At 35.2% G+C, this 17,474-nt stretch overlaps 2 protein-coding genes across 2 annotated transcripts; both read left to right on the top strand.

Annotated features, from left to right (window-relative positions):
• LOC109839768 (expansin-A12) lies at positions 6,716-8,084 on the top strand. Its single transcript, XM_020408274.1, has 3 exons — positions 6,716-6,862; positions 7,292-7,601; positions 7,741-8,084. Exons 1-3 carry the CDS (start codon positions 6,721-6,723, stop codon positions 8,060-8,062), a joined length of 774 nt encoding a protein of 257 aa, XP_020263863.1. The 5' UTR covers positions 6,716-6,720; the 3' UTR covers positions 8,063-8,084.
• LOC109836830 lies at positions 8,784-13,204 on the top strand. The gene is made up of 3 exons (XM_020404850.1): positions 8,784-9,041; positions 9,117-9,217; positions 12,899-13,204. Exons 1-3 carry the CDS (start codon positions 8,893-8,895, stop codon positions 12,928-12,930), a joined length of 282 nt encoding a protein of 93 aa, XP_020260439.1. The 5' UTR covers positions 8,784-8,892; the 3' UTR covers positions 12,931-13,204.

Raw genomic sequence — 17,474 nt, 5'->3', positions numbered from 1 at the left:
TTGTGGGCGGCGACGACTTAGATGAAAAACGAAACCTCAAAACACCTTTTTCGTGTTTGGAGAAAAATGTTTATTTTTTGGATTTTGTAAAGGGTCAAGTCAAAAAAACGCCTCGGTTGCCAGACGCGATTCATTATTTAAAAAAAAAAATAAAAACGTCACGGTTGCTAAACGCTCTCTAAAGAATTGATCGTGCACAGAAAATATTGTTGATATACAAAAGTATAGTAACTTAAACAAAATATAGCATGTTAAAGGGAGACATACCAATATAAAGGCAAATATATCAGATTAAAGGAGTTGTCATTTATACTGAATGATTATAATACTGAATGATTATAAAACTGAATGATTAACTATTAAATATAAGGAATATAACATGATAATTAATAGGAAAAATAATTACATGAAAAATATAAGCAATATAATTGCATTTCATATCATATTTTAACTAATTAAGTTAAAAAAAAATTCCACATTCAATAACTGATTTCTTTTTAACTACTTTTCTCATCTCATATTCTTATCTTACACTGTACTAAGCCTAAAATTGCAGGAAAAATCAACTCCAAATTGAAAATGAATCAAAGCAAATCCCACAATTCCAAAATCAATCTCACAGCCTTCACTTAAAACAATTCGAGTTTAGGAGGGGCTGAAAGCAATGTTACATTAAATGCTGGGCGTTTCTAGGCGTCGGACTTGACGCCCAGCGCTTAGTCGTCTAGGCGGGCGTCTAAGCGGTTTCTGGGCGTTTTTTTATTTTTATTTTTATTTTTTTAATTGTGATACTTGAAAATAAATATATATATACTCATTCAAAGATGCATAAATACTAAAATACCAATACTATTAACTAAACTGTTTGGTTTACCAATTACAACAACTCTTTGTATGTTTATACTTCTCAACTCAAATTATAAGTTCATCTCAACTCAAATTACAATATGTATTAAATTTATATAAATTTTTAAAAAAAGATAGCAATTTTAGTTCCTCAATAAATCATGCATACTTAGATACTAAATAGCCAAAATAATAATTAACAAGGCTAGAGCCTAAGATGTTTTTTTATTATTTTTAATTACAATAATTGATAGTGAATGTCAATGTTACAGAAAGCTTAGATGCCGGACTGGTGTCTAGGTGGAGTTCTTTCTTCATTTAAGTGGTGATCAATGAGGTTATGTTGAAGGTCGGAAGAGTAGTGGAGGTGTTCATATTTGGATGTTAATGAAGTTTGGAGGACGTGTAGGCTACAACACATAAAATCACAACCAAGGCCTACAGGGTGCAATCCACGTAAGCAGACAATGCTCTCCTAAACGCTCGTAAAATCTAGGTGGGTAGCCTAAATACCGGCTAGACGCTAGTTAGGCGGCCTAGGTACCGTCTAGGCCTAGGCGAATGCCTAAGCGGACTAGTTAATTTAGAAATTTAATTGAAAAAGCTCTGATTCAGATTTTCTATCAGTTTTCTAAGCATTTATAGACAACCCTCCCTGTTTCATTACATTTTGAGATGATTTAGATTGACAAGCAAAACCCTAGAAACCCTAAAATAGCGAGGGTCCAAAAAATACATCTTGAATGTTCTTTTCATTGTTCCAGTCATAAAGATAGCCATATATAGGTTTGAATAGAAAATCTGAAGGTTGCATGCCAGATATCCTAAACAATTGCGTCCGATAATAAATATGAGATGAGAATCCTTTGACATACGCAAAATACTAGTTTATCGAGGCAGAGTGCATTATCATCGGAAGCAAAATACCAGTATATGGGCTCATAGACTTGTATTGCTTATATCGAATATATGGATGCATACAAATCATATAATATACAAAACAGAAATAAGTTATGCCATATTTGCAATCCTCCGAATAGGAAGTGGATATGGACTATTATTGAACAAAAATCTACGATGCATATCCAATGAAAACTTATGTGGGTATGAATCGGATGATAGAGATACAGATTCAAGTAGAGACAATAACCACATCTGATACTAATCGATGTAGACTTGACCTGATGAATGCAAACTCTTACAGAAGTAAACAAAGTTAATTATGGAAATAGAAGGGAAAAGGTTGAAGGAGTTTAATATAAGCAAACTTATATTATTGGACTTGAGTGGGCTTACAAGTAGGATAATGTATGCCTAAATTTTGAGAATTTGATCATTGACTACAAATTAATCGGTTCACTGGTCACTTATCCAGGACTATAAAATTTTGGAGAATAAAATTTTGTTTCGATATCAATAATCGAAATTCGCAGTTGTAACCTCAAAAATCCAAATCTGAAATTCTGGAGAATAAAATTTTATTTGATATCAATAACCGAATTTAAGAGGTTAAAGTGTGGATTTTGTTTCGATAATTAAGGTCAATATAGATCCACTAATTTGATAGGGCTTTTAGTTTTTTCGTTCGATACCTTTACTTGATCACGAGTTATGGACTTCAATTATTGAGATTTTACCTACTTCTTTCTATTTTTTTTATAATCCTAGTTCCCTCTTTCTAATTGCTTTGAAAAATTACAAACAACAAATATGAACTAATACCTTTAATTGCTTCTAATAAACATCATAACTTCTAACTGTTTTGATGTGTAATATGTATGAGTACATGTACGAACACACATGTTCCTGACAACATGCGCCTCTCAACTATTATAATTTTCCTCATCTCAATTTCTAGCCAAATAATCATCGATTTTTTCTTTGCGTCTGTTTCCAGTACAGTTATCATACACATTCGGCATAACAGTACATAGATAACTGTCATACGCCTCATACCCTATGACAACAATTTTTCTCATTCAAGTTAAATTTATAAGTTGACAAAGATGGGTTAAAGTATCGCTTCTGAAATCTGAGGGGCTTGTCTGTTAATCTTGCTGAGCTTAGGGGGATTTTTTGTATTTAGTCGTATTTGAAAATATGTCCCTATTGAACCATGTAATGTATAGAAATACAAGTTATCTTTATAAGACTGTTTGTAGAAACAGCTTAAAATGCACAAAAAATAAAAAATGAAAAATAGAAAAGGAAAATTAAATCATCTAAAATTGCATATAACAGTGCCTTTTGCATTAGAACATTTTATACAAATATTAGAAAACTCGGGAACACTACGGAACAAAATGAGTTTAAAAGTTAAATGACTGTAAAGATTAACCTTTGTCTATTTTCTGCACACTAAGACCAACAAACTCGTAAATAAATTTAAAGATCAATACCATGAGTCGGAACTCGTTAGAACTTTGTTTTGGTGATTAAATCAGTCAGATTCTTTTGTTATTTGAAATTTTTATAGTTTTTTCATTATCATTTTGGTCACAGATGAACGAACGTATATTATTCCATAATGTTTTTCACAAAGCTACCATATCCCTTAGGAAAACTCTCTATTTGCAATTATGATGCAGAGATCTCCAAATATTTGCTGATTTCGTTCTAGTTAAAGCTCACTGAGAATGTTCTACATTACCGAATAATCATTAAACTTGAATTCATAATTTAATCCTTTCTATAAGCATCTTCCCCATCACTTCAGTTTCTTCAGCAATTTACTCACCCTTTACCTGCAAATAATGTTTTATGTGCATACCATTCCAGGCTTGTAGACATTTCAATATTCATTTATTTATAGCAAGATTATTACACTTGAAATTTCCTTTCAAGTAAAAGCAAAAAATTTCAAAATGATGGTGATAAAATTTCCTCCCTACTTTGAATTTAGGTGAATCTTGAGTGGTATGGCTGATTGGTCTATACTTCCAGAGTTATTGAGGCTGATTCCCGGCAAACTCTCTTCGTCACTAGATAATACTCAATTTAGTGCAGTGTGCAAATTATGGTATTCTATCTACAAGGAGAAAACTCTCATTTGGTTAATGTCCATTGTTGACTATCGAGTAAACCATTCATTAAGTTTTTTCAGTCTTACTGATCGCGAGGTTTACTACATTAAACTTCCAGAGCTTGATAATAAAATCATATGGGGAGCCTCACATGGGTTGCTTGTAACCGTGGATATTGTAAGGTTTGTCTGCTGGATCCCTTCTCCAGAACTCAAATCCAGTTGCCGCCAAATTTACTATTTGACTGCTATTCATGTAAGGTTTTCATGTCTTGTGATTCACGTACAGACCCAAATGGTTCTATAATTATGGCATATGCAGGACACTCCCTAACCTATTGTCGACTGGGAGGTGATAGGTGGACATTGTTCCCAAAAATGGATGAAGCTCATATTAATTTAGCCTTTTGCAAGGGGCAATTCCATGCTCAAACAGATTACCATTTATTCATTTGTCACATTGATCATGAGCCACACTTCACTATATTTACCGCAAAAATCCAGAGACTCATTATTTGGTAGTTTTTGCGGGGGACATGTTAGTGGTTACTTGTTTTATACAATGTGAAAGACAAGATGAGATAAAGGATGATGCAGATATCGTCCCAGGGGATGAACATGAGAGTCATGAGGATGTTGATGATGAGATTGAGGATAGTTTAAAAGGCTTTGGTAAGTATCCTTTTCATTTTTTTGAAGATGCCTTTGTTGGTAGTAAAGAATATGATGGCATCACATGAGGCTTCAGTGTTTTCAAGTTAGATGCAAAGGTCACGTCTTGGACAAAGATCAACAACCTAGGAGATAAAGCTTTACTGTTAGACTGTGTGAACTCTGTAGCCTTACCATCTAGTCCCTTTCCTGGTTGTGCGGGGAATGCTATTATTATTCGGACAAGTATTGGCAAAGAGATGACAGGTTGTTTAATGAGGTTGGGTTCTTCCATTTCAAGGATGGAAGGATTCATTCCCAGTATGTGTATCTTCTTGATGCTTATTATGGTGAAAACGATGATGATTATTATGATTATCTTGATCGTCTTCATAAGCCACACGATTTTCGTTACAATGCACACCCATCGCTGATCTGGTTAGTGCAGGGCTCGCTTCAATGTCCAAGAAGTTAGAAAGCTGACCTGAGTCACCACCAACATTTTTGCTTGGGATGGTAGTGTTTTGCTCGAGATTATACATAATGTTGCGTTACTTATTTCTTTTTGTTTATCTTTCTTTCTTTGCTCAAGACATTCTTAAAGGACACGAGATTCTTCGCTCAAGACATTCTTGAAGGACACAGAGTTTCTTCGCTCAAGACATTCTTAAAGGACACGAGTTTCTTCGCTCAAGACATTCTTAGGGTACATGAGTATTAGTCTCTTTAGCTATGTCATTAATTAGAAGCATCGATAGAACAGTTGGAATGAGTCTATTTGTTTCTTGGATTGATTCTGTTTGGTGTATGAATCGAAAGTTTTCAACTTGTATCCTTTTGTTACGGGTTGGGTTTATTCCTACACTTTACCTCAAAGTGATTATGTGATTGATCCATTCTCAATTTGGTTATATGTACACGAATGATCTGTGCAATATTCATGTGCGTAGCTGAAAGAGATGGAGCTTAGAAGAGAGAAAAGATAAGAGTTGTACAAAGCAGTGTTGGCATTGTTGCTTGCTGCTGTTGAATTCAAACTATAACAACTCAAAAGAGAAAAATATTGCACTTTATTATATATAAATATAGCAGATTAAAGTTATAACATTTTATAACGAAGTTTGACTTAATTTAATCTGCCTTTTGTTTTAATCTGTTCTCTGTCTAGCTACTAATGAATTAGCTAGTTTACTTGGATAATTATTACCTAATAATTAATAAGTTTACTTTGAGCAAAGTGTCCATTGAATCTTCTTATACTGATTAATTACTAATTTTCTTTTAGGCTGTTGTAGACTTGTAGATTTGATTTCTCCTCCTATTCTCTCTACGTAGTGTACGTATTCATTATTTCAGTAATGAAAACTTATCTTAATTAATTAATCGCTTCTATCATACAGATGGAATTATTGGTTGCAAGGGATGCATAAAAAGCACGTTTATAAATTGGTTTTGCACGAAAAATGTAGCCCATAAACCAAAAAAAAAAAAAAAAAAAAAAAAAAAAAAAAAAAAAGCCTTTTGCTTCATAAAAAAAAAAAAAAAAAAAAAAAAGAAGAAGAAGAATCGTAACAGAGTGACTTTATTTTTTTCATGATTTGTACTTAGAAGAACTTGCAGAGAAAATTAGGGAAATATTTGTGAAACTCTCTAAAGTAGGGGGTTTTGTTGAAATTTACAATGTCAGAGGGGTTCTGTACAAAACACGCCAATATTCATACGAGTGGTATCCAAAAAGAATTTGGATCCTCCCCACTATAGACTTGACACCCATTTCTAAACCCAAGTGCAAGTGTTTTTTCCCCTTCTTATTTTAGTTTCAGCATTTTAATCTAGATTTACAAGAACAGATCCTATAATTAACCCTATTAATTTAATTACCCCATTATTACTTCAAATTGTTATGATTATGGTCGTGTTGCCTAACGTTAACTTGCCCCCAACCCTGCTAGTATTTTTGGGCACCGGCACGGAAACCGTACAGCTACGGTGAATACTTTGAAAGGACAAACGAAAGCGAAGCACATGCAAATGTTCTCTTCCTTCAATTCTGCAACCAAGTAATTAATTACACATTTCTTTTATACACCGACGAGAAAGCGCGTTATGGTGTTCTATAAGACAACGTGAGCCTCATGGTGTTTGATCACTCTCACCATCAATCTATCACTATTTTCCGCTGTTTTGTTTTGTGAAGAATTATGGAAGGAATTATGTTGATTCTTGCTCACGGGATTTTCTTTCTTTTGCTGGAGATAGAGGGGGTACAGGGGAAAGCAGCTGGTGGCTGGTTGCCTGCCCATGCAACTTTCTACGGAGCTTCTCAAAACCCTACTAGTCTTGGTACGTTAGTCAGAGTATGTATTCTGTTACAACGCTTTGCATCTTGCAGGGAGTCCTGAAACTTAGTATGTGAGCCAGTGGGGGTATGATGGTAATTTTCATATGCCCCCTCTGTGATTCAGATTGCCTCGCACTATACAAGGTTCTGATAGAATGCGTATTCGCTAGTCATACTTACATAGATTTCTATATGTAAGTAATAATAAAATATGGGGTTTAAGCTGGAATAAATGCCCAAGCATTTCTATTAAATACAAAGAACCTAATTTCGTCTTATGTCTTGATGCACAACTCAAGAGATACATAGAAACCATTTATATATGTCAAGATTGTGATGACAGAAATATTAATGTTAACTTCAGGAACAATAAGCGATATGATAAACGAGTTTTGACCAACTATATATAATCGTTACTAAACTCATACCAGGAGGAGCTTGTGGCTACGACAACACGTTTCACTCGGGCTTTGGGATAAACACCGCAGCGCTAAGCGCAGCCTTGTTTCGACAAGGCCAGGCTTGCGGTGCTTGCTTTCAAATCACCTGCGACCGACGAGCCGACCCTCGATGGTGCCTTCCGAGAACTACGGTCACGGTGACGGCTACCAACTTCTGCCCTCCGAATAATAATGGTGGGTGGTGCGATCCTCCGCATCGTCATTTTGATATGTCTCTTGCTGCTTTCTCACGTGTCGCTCTGGTTGGGAGTGAGGGTATTGTGCCTGTGCTCTACAGAAGGTAACATCATATCATAATATATACTTTAGCCCCCCCTGTAGTATCACTCATTAGAACTTACTACCCCTCGAGTTACGGTGCAACGTACGAATTGGAAAACAAACCGCCTCTTGATAAATCTGTTCTCTTTGTCCTAAAGGGTACCATGCAGAAGATCTGGCGGAGTGCGATTCACCCTTAAAGGTACCGCCAACTTCAACCTCGTAATGTTCACCAACGTCGGAGGCAGCGGTGACGTCAAGGCCGCGTGGGTCAAAGGCTCGTCTAGACGGTCATCAGCATGGACGGCGATGCAGAGGAACTGGGGAGCTAACTGGCAAACCAACATTGACTTCAGAAACCAAGCCCTCTCCTTCAAACTCATGCTCGGCGACCGTAAGACGCTAGAGTTCGTCGGAGTTGTGCCTTCTAGTTGGAAGCATGGGGAAACCTATGCTGCCAAGAGTCAGTTCTCTAATTAGACTGGTACGAGAGGAGAGAGAAGCTAGCGATCTTAATTAACTGCTTGGTTATTAATTCATTTGTTACAATATTGATGATTTATTATGTGAAAGTTTTATATTTTGTTTTTGAGGCGAAGGGGCAATGTTGTCTCTCTAAAGTATTCTTAAAATAGTTAATTAGTACTGTTTGAAGCCTAAAATGTCTATGATTTGTGAGGTATATTTAAAAGTTCTATCCTTGCAGTGCAGTCATGAAGTAAAAGTCTTACAAAAAGGCTTTTGGCCTTAGGGCATGTTTGTTTGTATTGAAGTAGCAAAAGTAAAGAAAATAAAGTTTAGTTCTGCATAAATAGGTTGTTTTCAACCTCAGCTAATCAACTGGAGAGACGGCACATGATAAAAATTTCAAGAGGCTTGTAAGCAATTTGTCCTTATTAAAAAGAGAGTTTTTTTTTTACATATATACCACTTAAATACTCTCTATTTGCAACATTACCCCTCAAATTTTGATAATTGCACAATTACCCTCCAAATGCATAAAATACTCAATATGAGAGAATTAAGGGGCAGTTTTGTAAATATGATGATTTGGAGCATAAGTTTGCGAATAAGGAAGATTTGAGGGGTATATATGCCAAAAAACCCACAACAGAAAAGACTTGCAATTTGCAAGCAACACGTATTCGTGCAAAGGAAGGGTTTTTTAAGGGTTTAGCTATAAATCATCACCTGCGGTCCTGCGAACTACGAAGAAGTGCAAAGGGAGGGTTTTTGTTGCTGTGCTTATCAGAGCGAGGGTTTTGTCGCTGAGTCTCTGATTCGATTATTTCCAAAGAATACAAATCCCAATGGCTGCAGCGATCGCTCGACGAATTCCATCTCTTCATCTCCCCTTTCGTTTCACCGTTTCCCCATCGCCTTCCTCTCCTCCTCCTTCAATTTCGTCTCTTCTCCCTTTGAGATCCTCAATCCCTAGGTTTCAGCGCCCCATTAGAAGGTAACCATTGTTATTTATTTTTTTAGTTATTTATCTATTTTTTACATTGAGTATTGAATGTGCTCTCATTTTCAGAGGATCGCTGGTTCTGAGCTCGATGATTCCGGCCCACAGCGCGATTGCCTCTGCTCGCCTCGTCTCTAAGCTGCCCAGCGAATCGAACGACTGCATTCAGGGTAAAGTTTTCTCCTTTGCTGCGCAGACAGAGAGATTTCGTGGCTTGGATGAAGTTTTTGATTGGTTCGGAGGAATTGATGCCTCATCATCATCAATTCATCATCCTCTAATGTCTCTGTTAAAAAAATGTTAATCTATTGCAGAATTTGTTGCATTTTGTCATTCTACTTGAGAGTAAAATTTAGATATGTTACGATCATGACCCCTATCAAGCTTGTTCCCTGGGCAAAACTTTCCACGTTTCCCCCATACGTGAAGGATTATTAATTTATTATGAAGTCAGGTTGCTAAAATTGGCACTTGCTTTGTGGGGTTCATGCGAGCCTGTCTCGTTTGTCTAGTTTCCTTATTTAGCGATATAGAGTCCAGAGGTTGGATGTAATGTTGACAGCTAGTAGAATAATCTAGCTAATTACTTAGTAGAGCCTTTTCAACTTGGAATTTTCTTTGAAGAAAACTTACTTTTCAGTAGAGAAATGCCTTTGTTGATGATGAAAGTGGAAATTAATGCATAGGAGAAAAGTGAAACAAATACATTACAAGCTCAGCTATTAAGCGTTCATGAACAGTTTAAAACGAATTCCTAGTTCTTATTATTTTGGTGATGAAAAAGTATAGATCTTGAAGTGGAGAGTCAGTTAGCAGCTCACTTTTTTGTTAATGATGCTCACTCAATGAAGAGCGCACAGAACACCTCACTGAAGATTGGTCTTTTCCTGCAATCTATGAAAAAGAAGCAATACATCTAGGTTTGGTGGTGCAAATATTTTGGACAAGAAAACAACCTAATGTAAGTATGTAGGCGTGGTAAATCCTTAAAGTTCATGATAAAGGTAAGTCATGGATTGGCAACAACAGAATTGTGTCTTTGTTAGAATTGACATTTTTGAAATAGCATGGATTTAAAAGTCTATAACAGTTAATATTAACTTAGATAATATAAAACTTCACAATTTATTTGAAGACATAGGTGCTACGGTAATCATACTACGAAGTTGACAAATTATATAGACACACTTGCTTATCAAATCATACTGTCACCTACGATTTGATATGTGACATCTCTTAACCTTTTTGATACGTGGCATGTCTGATGTCCATTATAAATGTTGAATGCATCATAAGATTATCCAGGTTCTAGAGAGTATCCATCAACTTTCTCAGTATCTACATATCAAATAGGGCTACACATTGCCTTATCAAAATACCTGTGCAACACAGCAACCCATGACTGGATCATCTAACCCACGATACAGATCATCTGATCTATCCCTTGGCCCTTCTCCATGAGGTCACAAAATTAGTATTTCATCAGATGTAAACAAAATTATGTCATCAGTGCTACCAAACTACTATCAACAGTTATACTTATATCACATAAAAGAAATATGTTTTTGATTGAAAGTTGCTAATTCCAAAACTACTATCAAGATGAGGATTGGTATCTGGTCATTGTTTATTGAGTAGTGATAACTGGACACAAGAGTTATACTACTTTTGTACTAATACACACAAAAAAGTGGGACCTTTTCTTGTAAATTACAAAGAGAAATTATGAGTTCCTGTGGAATCTATTTCTTTAGTGTAGTAGTACAAGGGTATTACAACTCTTGTTGTACACTTGGCATTTTCCTTGTTTTTTTGTAATTAGATTTTAATTCTGGGCTCAACTTTACTTACTCCCAAAACAGAATGTCCACATTAGCCGCACTCTGTAACGCCCCGTCCCGGAATCCCGGAGTCAGTACGCTATTAGATCTGATGGACTGGCCTCACAAACCACCACATGTCTTTTCAGCACGTTTTATCCTCACTCACGCGCTCCCTGAAAACTTCCCAGGGGGTCACCCATCCTAGAATTTCTCCAGACCAAGCACACTTAACTTTGGAGTTTCTAGGAGTTGGGTTCCCGAAAAGAAGATGCATCTTGGTGGTATGAGTATTCCGATCAAATCTATCAATACTAATCACATCACCCTCTCAAGGGTTGGGATATTACAAACTCCCCCACTTAAAACTCACAACGTCCTCGTTGTGCCAAATCATATCATCCAAGACCGTACCATCCGTGTGAGATTCTAGAGGTGGCTCCTACGACCTCAAGAGGTGGCTCCCGCCCTCTCGACGTAGCACTTTGCGCCGCATAGCACTTAGCTCTCACAATTCCGGTTGGCTTGGCTCTGATACCATTTGTAACGCCCCGTCCCGGAATCCCGGAGTCGGTACGCTATTAGATCTGATGGATTGGCCTCACAAACCACCACATGTCTTTTTAGCACGTTTTGTCCTCACTCACGCGCTCTCTGGAAACTTCCCAGGGGGTCACCTATCCTAGAATTTCTCCAGACCAAGCACACTTAGCTTTGGAGTTTCTAAGAGTTGGGTTCCCGAAAAGAAGATGCATCTTGGTGGTATGAGTATTCCGATCAAATATATCAATACTAATCACATCACCCTCTCAAGGGTTGGGGTATTACACACTCGATCTGAATTGGACCAACCAAATTGGTTCTTTGATGAAAGTTGGTTTAAAGCTTTTCGAGTTTATGTTAGAGTTGGGTTGAGAAGAGCCCACTTGACTTGGAACTGGATTGGGTACGAGTTGGCCCATAAACCCAACACAAAAGCACACCAAACCCAAACCAACCCAAGCATGCTCCAATTTTACAAGTTTTTTAATGGTTTTTTTAATATCCTCTTCATTTTGTTACATCAATACAGCATTTGCCAACTTTTTTTGTCATTATCATTATAGGTACATTGAGGTGTTAAACTAAGAGGTGTCATTATCTTTCTATGTGAGACATTGTTTGTAGAACTTTCTATTTCTATTTATTTTATTTAATTTTGGAGAAAAAAATTCTCATTTAAATTCAACTAGGTGCAACTAACTGCATGAGAAGTGAAGTCATTGATGAAACCTAGAGTTATAGAAAAGATAAAAATACCGTCACAGCTATAACCTATCAAAGAACAAAATTGGGATATTACAGTTTGAAGTAATCAAAGTGATAACCTTAATATTGGATCATTTTCAAGGGGTATTCTTTTTCCTATTTAAAAAAAGGATAGTTATTCATCACTTGGACATTATATCATAAATACAGTTTATCCTGGGAAGGGTGCATGATCTCGCAAAATTTAGCATGTAACTTCTGCTCATCTTCCAATTTTATTTTCTGATTTGTTGCCATTCATTGCGATAGAGTACTATGTCTATATTTTATTTTTGGTTTCAGGGCTGCGGTTGTTTTTTTTTTGGTGGTGGTTACAATCTATCCTCCATTGTGAAGCAATTTTAAGACACCTAGAATATGATATCATCATTTCTGCACTCTTAAAGAAACTGAAGTACATCGGTACAAGGACCAATGGTGTGTGTGTCCACAGATTGCTGTCATAAGGGGCCCATTATCAGATAGAAACTGTTGTATTTCTTGTTCTTCCTCGGCCAAAAGAAAGGAGAAGTTCATAAAACTTGCAAAGCAATTTCAGAACTCATGAATTCAATCAAGCAATTATGAGATCATAAGTTAAATCCTTTAAGTTGATTAGCAAGCAAATTACTAAGAATAAATTAACTGCTTTGAAGCCTGGTTCTTATTTCCTGTTCTCTATGATTGGCTTATGGTTATGCCAGACTATGCAGAGTTGACATTTTCTCATTTCTCCATTTGCAGGTAGATTTGCTAACTACCTCAGCCCCATCTAATGACATTGAAAGCATGTTAAAGTCATCCTAGATTCATCCTCCTGCACAAGAACTTTAAGCTCGGAGGAGGCCATCAAGAACTCTATCCTTCTTTACTTGTTTTTCCAATCTTGTCATACCTCAGAATAATTGCCAAATAATTGAGCCGAAAACTTTTGGTGAATGTTATATTACTTGTTTTATAAGGCACTTGATCTGATCATTGCCGTGGAGGTTATACTTATAATGCAGAAATCAATTACAAGAAGCATTTGAGAACAATGTGTTTTACATTGATGTGTTTTGCTTGCTGAAGACAAGTGCATTGAGGAGATTTTGCTTGAAATTTAGATTGAACTTGTCCCTTGAACTCAAAATGCAAAACATGATGTGTTTCTACTGTTGATTTATAATTTACAATTACATTTTACCTATATATACCTAGCATACTTGATCTATCCATTTACTAATTACTAGTATGGTGTACATGTGCTGCATGTGTGTCCATGCCCAAGTTTAATTTACTTATCATGTCTAGAGTAATTTGTCTACTTATCATGTCTAGAGTAATTTGTTATAAGGACGGATATTATAGAAGTATAGTTTTGAAAGTAAATTTGCTTAGATATTAATTTTTTAGTTAAATGTATAATTTTTTAAATTACAGGCTAAATGAACTTCTTGAAATATGTTATCTTGTAAAATTCTAATTTTTGGACTACATAATAAATTTTATGTGGTTTAGGAGAGTAAGCTAAATTTCTTGAACCTTATGCGATGCATTTATTTAAAAATATTGGTCTTTGAAGTAAATTTTTGTTGAAGTTATAATAGTTTGGACTGAAAATAAAATTATTTGAGACTAGGGATGACGGGTAACTTTTTTATAACAATGACTATTTCTTCTTGTTTGGACTAAGATATTAATTTCTGGTAAAAGTGTGGTTTAAACGATAAGTTTCTTGACTGCTATAATTCTTGTAACTTCTATCTTTTTTTTTTCTTCAGAATAAATACCGTGGGGGTTTGGGGGATATCTTAAAGTTTCTCAAAACTAAATGGGAAAATTTGCAAAATAGACCATTTTTATAAAGTAATTAGCGAAATAGATCACTTTTAAAAGTAATTAGCAAAATAGACCTCTTTTTGGCCAATAGGCCAAAAAGAGGTCGATTTTGAAAAAATGGCTTCAGAAAACATACGGGACTACTAGTCCCGTATGTTTAAATCTAACTAATCTATTAGATTAGTGCACTAATCATTAGATTAGTTAGCTTTAAACATACGGGACTAGTAGTCTCGTATGTTTTTTGAAGCCATTTTTTCAAAATCGACCTCTTTTGTCAAAAAGAGGTCTATTTTGCTAATTACTCTCAAAAGTGGTCTATTTCGCTAATTACTTTATAAAAACGGTCTATTTTGTAAATTTTCCCAAACTAAATCTCCTCTCTTTGTCCTTTTATTTTCTGCCATTACTCCTCTCCAGCAGCGAGAATCTACGATTCTAAATCTTGCTTTCCCTCTTCTCTCTCCGAGTCTGAAAGGAAACCAGAGAGAAGACATTTCTAATTTTTTAAAGTATGTTTAAAGTATCATATGAAAGATGAGATATTGATGAGATATTATATACAATTTCTAAAAGGAAACAGGAAAGAAGACATTTCTAATTTTTTTTAAAGTATGCTTAAAGTATTGTATGAAAGACGAGATATTATACAATTGAGGAGTTAAAGTTTGATGATGATTATTTTTATTTTCTGTTATTTTATTAGAATTATAATGATGACAAATCCAATACCACCTTTTAAAGAAAAAAAAAATCAAGCTATAAAGTTAATCTAGAATGTAAGATTTTGATTTGTGAAGCGAACCTGTCAACTAAAATAGACTAAATGAAAAACATCAAAAGATGAAGTATCCAAAATCAACAACACTAACTAACTACATTTACATAATGCAACCGACCATGTCCTTGTTACTTTGGTTTCCATCTTATTAAGAAAATGAAGTACAAAAAATTAAAGTAGACAATTTGATCAAAATGGAATTTTCAAAAGAAATATTTGGATGTTCTCAATTAATGAATATTAAATTATTTCAATGTGGTATTGGATGCATCTCATATTTCTTTGTGTTTAAACTTTTTATTTTCTTTTATTTCTTCATGAGATTTATTTTGTTTTAAGTTCTTTATTTTCATTTTATTTTCTTTATTATTTTCACGTCTTTTGCATCTTTCATCATATTGGATGCGGAACAAAACAAAATTGCATCCAAAAACTATTTGAAAAATACAAATAAATGGCCAAAGATGAAAATATTAGAATTAACATAATCGACCTGGAAGATCATTTTTCGATCTTAGAATGCTAGTTAAGGGAAAATATTTGATATTCAGTCCTCATTCTTTTGCTAACTAAGTGAAGAAGGAACATGAAAAGTAAATGCACATAGTGAAAATTAATATTATATTGTTTAGTGAAAAAGAAAGTGTTTTTATACTAAGGGCTCGACTTTGCAATTAAGTGTTCTTGACTACATTACTTGTGTAGTTAAGTCTCGTAACTAAAAAAAAAAATCAATAGGAGATAGATTAACATCATTTACATGCTCCAATAGTTACACCTAAAACCGTACGTTAGGAACCTTCAATCACTGTGCGTTTTTCCTAATTTTTTAAGCATGTTTAAAGTATTGTATGACAAAGGAGATTTTTTATATACAATTGAGGAAGTTAAAGTTTGATGATGATAATTTTTTATACAACTTTTAAAGAAACAAATCAAGCTATAAACTTATTCTAGAATTTTTGATTTTGATTTGTGAAGTGAACTCGTCAACTAAAATAGGCTAAATGAAAAATATCAAAAGATGAAGTATCTAAAACCATCAACAACACAAACTAACCACTTTTACATAATGCACCCGACCATGTCTTAATTTAGTTTCCATCTCATTAAGAAAATAAAGTAAAAAAAATAAAATAAAGCAGAACATACAATTTGATCAAAATGGAAATTTTGAAAGAAATATTTGGATGATTGAGGAATATTAAATAACTTCAATGTCGTGTTGGATTCATATCATATTTATTTCTATTTAAATTTTATTTCTTTATGGGATTTATTTCATTTTAAGTTTTCTATTTTCTTTTTATTTCTTTTATTATTTTCATGTCTTATACATCTTTCATCATATTTGATGTAAAACAAAACAAAATTGAATCCAAAAAGTTGAATAAAAAAAGAACGTGGCCAAAGATGAAAATACTAGAATTTAATAGAATCGACCCAAAAGATCATTTTTCGATCTTAGAATGCTAGTCAAGGGAAAGTATTGGATCCCTGTGTTGGGAATACTACCCGCCGGGCTACGCAAAACCCCTAAAACAGCAGAAACGCGGAATAGAGAAAGTACACCAAGATTTAACGAGGTTCGGCAACTGCCTACGTTCTCGAGAGCCACACAGTAAATTTCTTATTTAATCTAACAAGAAATTACAATTCAAGAGCGAATCTCAAACTTGAGATTCTTCAAAAATAACAATCGTTACTGTAGCTACAGTACGATTCCCTTTCTTCTTAAATACCCCTCTTAACTTCTTTCACCCCCTCTTTAATTTCTTTCTTAATGATTTCTCTTTCAAAATCAAGAGAGAGAGAGAGAGAGAGCGCACTGAAGAAAAAACGCGAGAGGAGAGAGGAGTTCCGCCGCCTCTGGAATGACCACGAGAAGATGAGGAGAAGAAGTAATTCATCTCGGGCTTGGGGTTTCCCTTTTATAGGGAAACCCTAGCCAGCTCACGACAGCCTGTCGTGAGCTGTCCTCGAGCTCGTCTGCAAGGGCGTGGATTTTGCCTGACCAAAGTTCGCCCGCTCGAGAGCTGAAACTCGCATGCAACTCTGGATTCGACTTCGCCTGCAGGAGGATCACGACCCCGCCTTCGAGCTCGTCGCCACGAGCTCGCCAGACCTCGCTCGCCTGGACCGCGTCGCTTGAGAGCTCGCCAGACAAATCTCGCCTGAGCTTCAATATCGCCCGGAGAAGCTCGCCTGCAAGGTTGATCTCCACACTCGATCCAACACCGCGTTCGTTCGATACTTTGCATAAGTGTTCTTGACCACCTTACTTGTATAGTTTAGTCTCGTAACTCAGGGGGAAAAAAAACCAATATGCAGACAGATTGACATCATTTACATGCTCTGATAGTTACGCTTAAAACCGTACTTTAGAAACCTCCAGTGTGTTTTTCCTAATTTTTTGAAGTATGTTCAAAGTATTGTATAAAAAAATGTGATTTTTTATATGCAGCTGAGGAAGTTAAAGCTTGATGATGATTTTTTTTATTTTTATAATTATAATGATGACAAATCTAATGCAAACTTTTAAATAAAAAATTAAGCTATAAATTTATTCTTGAATGTTTGATTTTGATTTGTGAAGTGAATCCGTACGTCAACTAAAATAGACTAAATGAAAAACATCAAAAGATGAATTATCCAAAACCATCAACAACACGAACTAACCATTTTTACACAATGCAACCGACCATGTCTCCTCGTTAC

The sequence above is a fragment of the Asparagus officinalis genome, chromosome 4 (genome assembly GCF_001876935.1).
Source record: "Asparagus officinalis chromosome 4, Aspof.V1, whole genome shotgun sequence".
NCBI classification, from domain to species: Eukaryota; Viridiplantae; Streptophyta; class Magnoliopsida; order Asparagales; family Asparagaceae; genus Asparagus; species Asparagus officinalis.
Note: the sequence above shows the minus strand (reverse complement) of the source record. Positions and strands in the feature narration are given on the sequence as shown.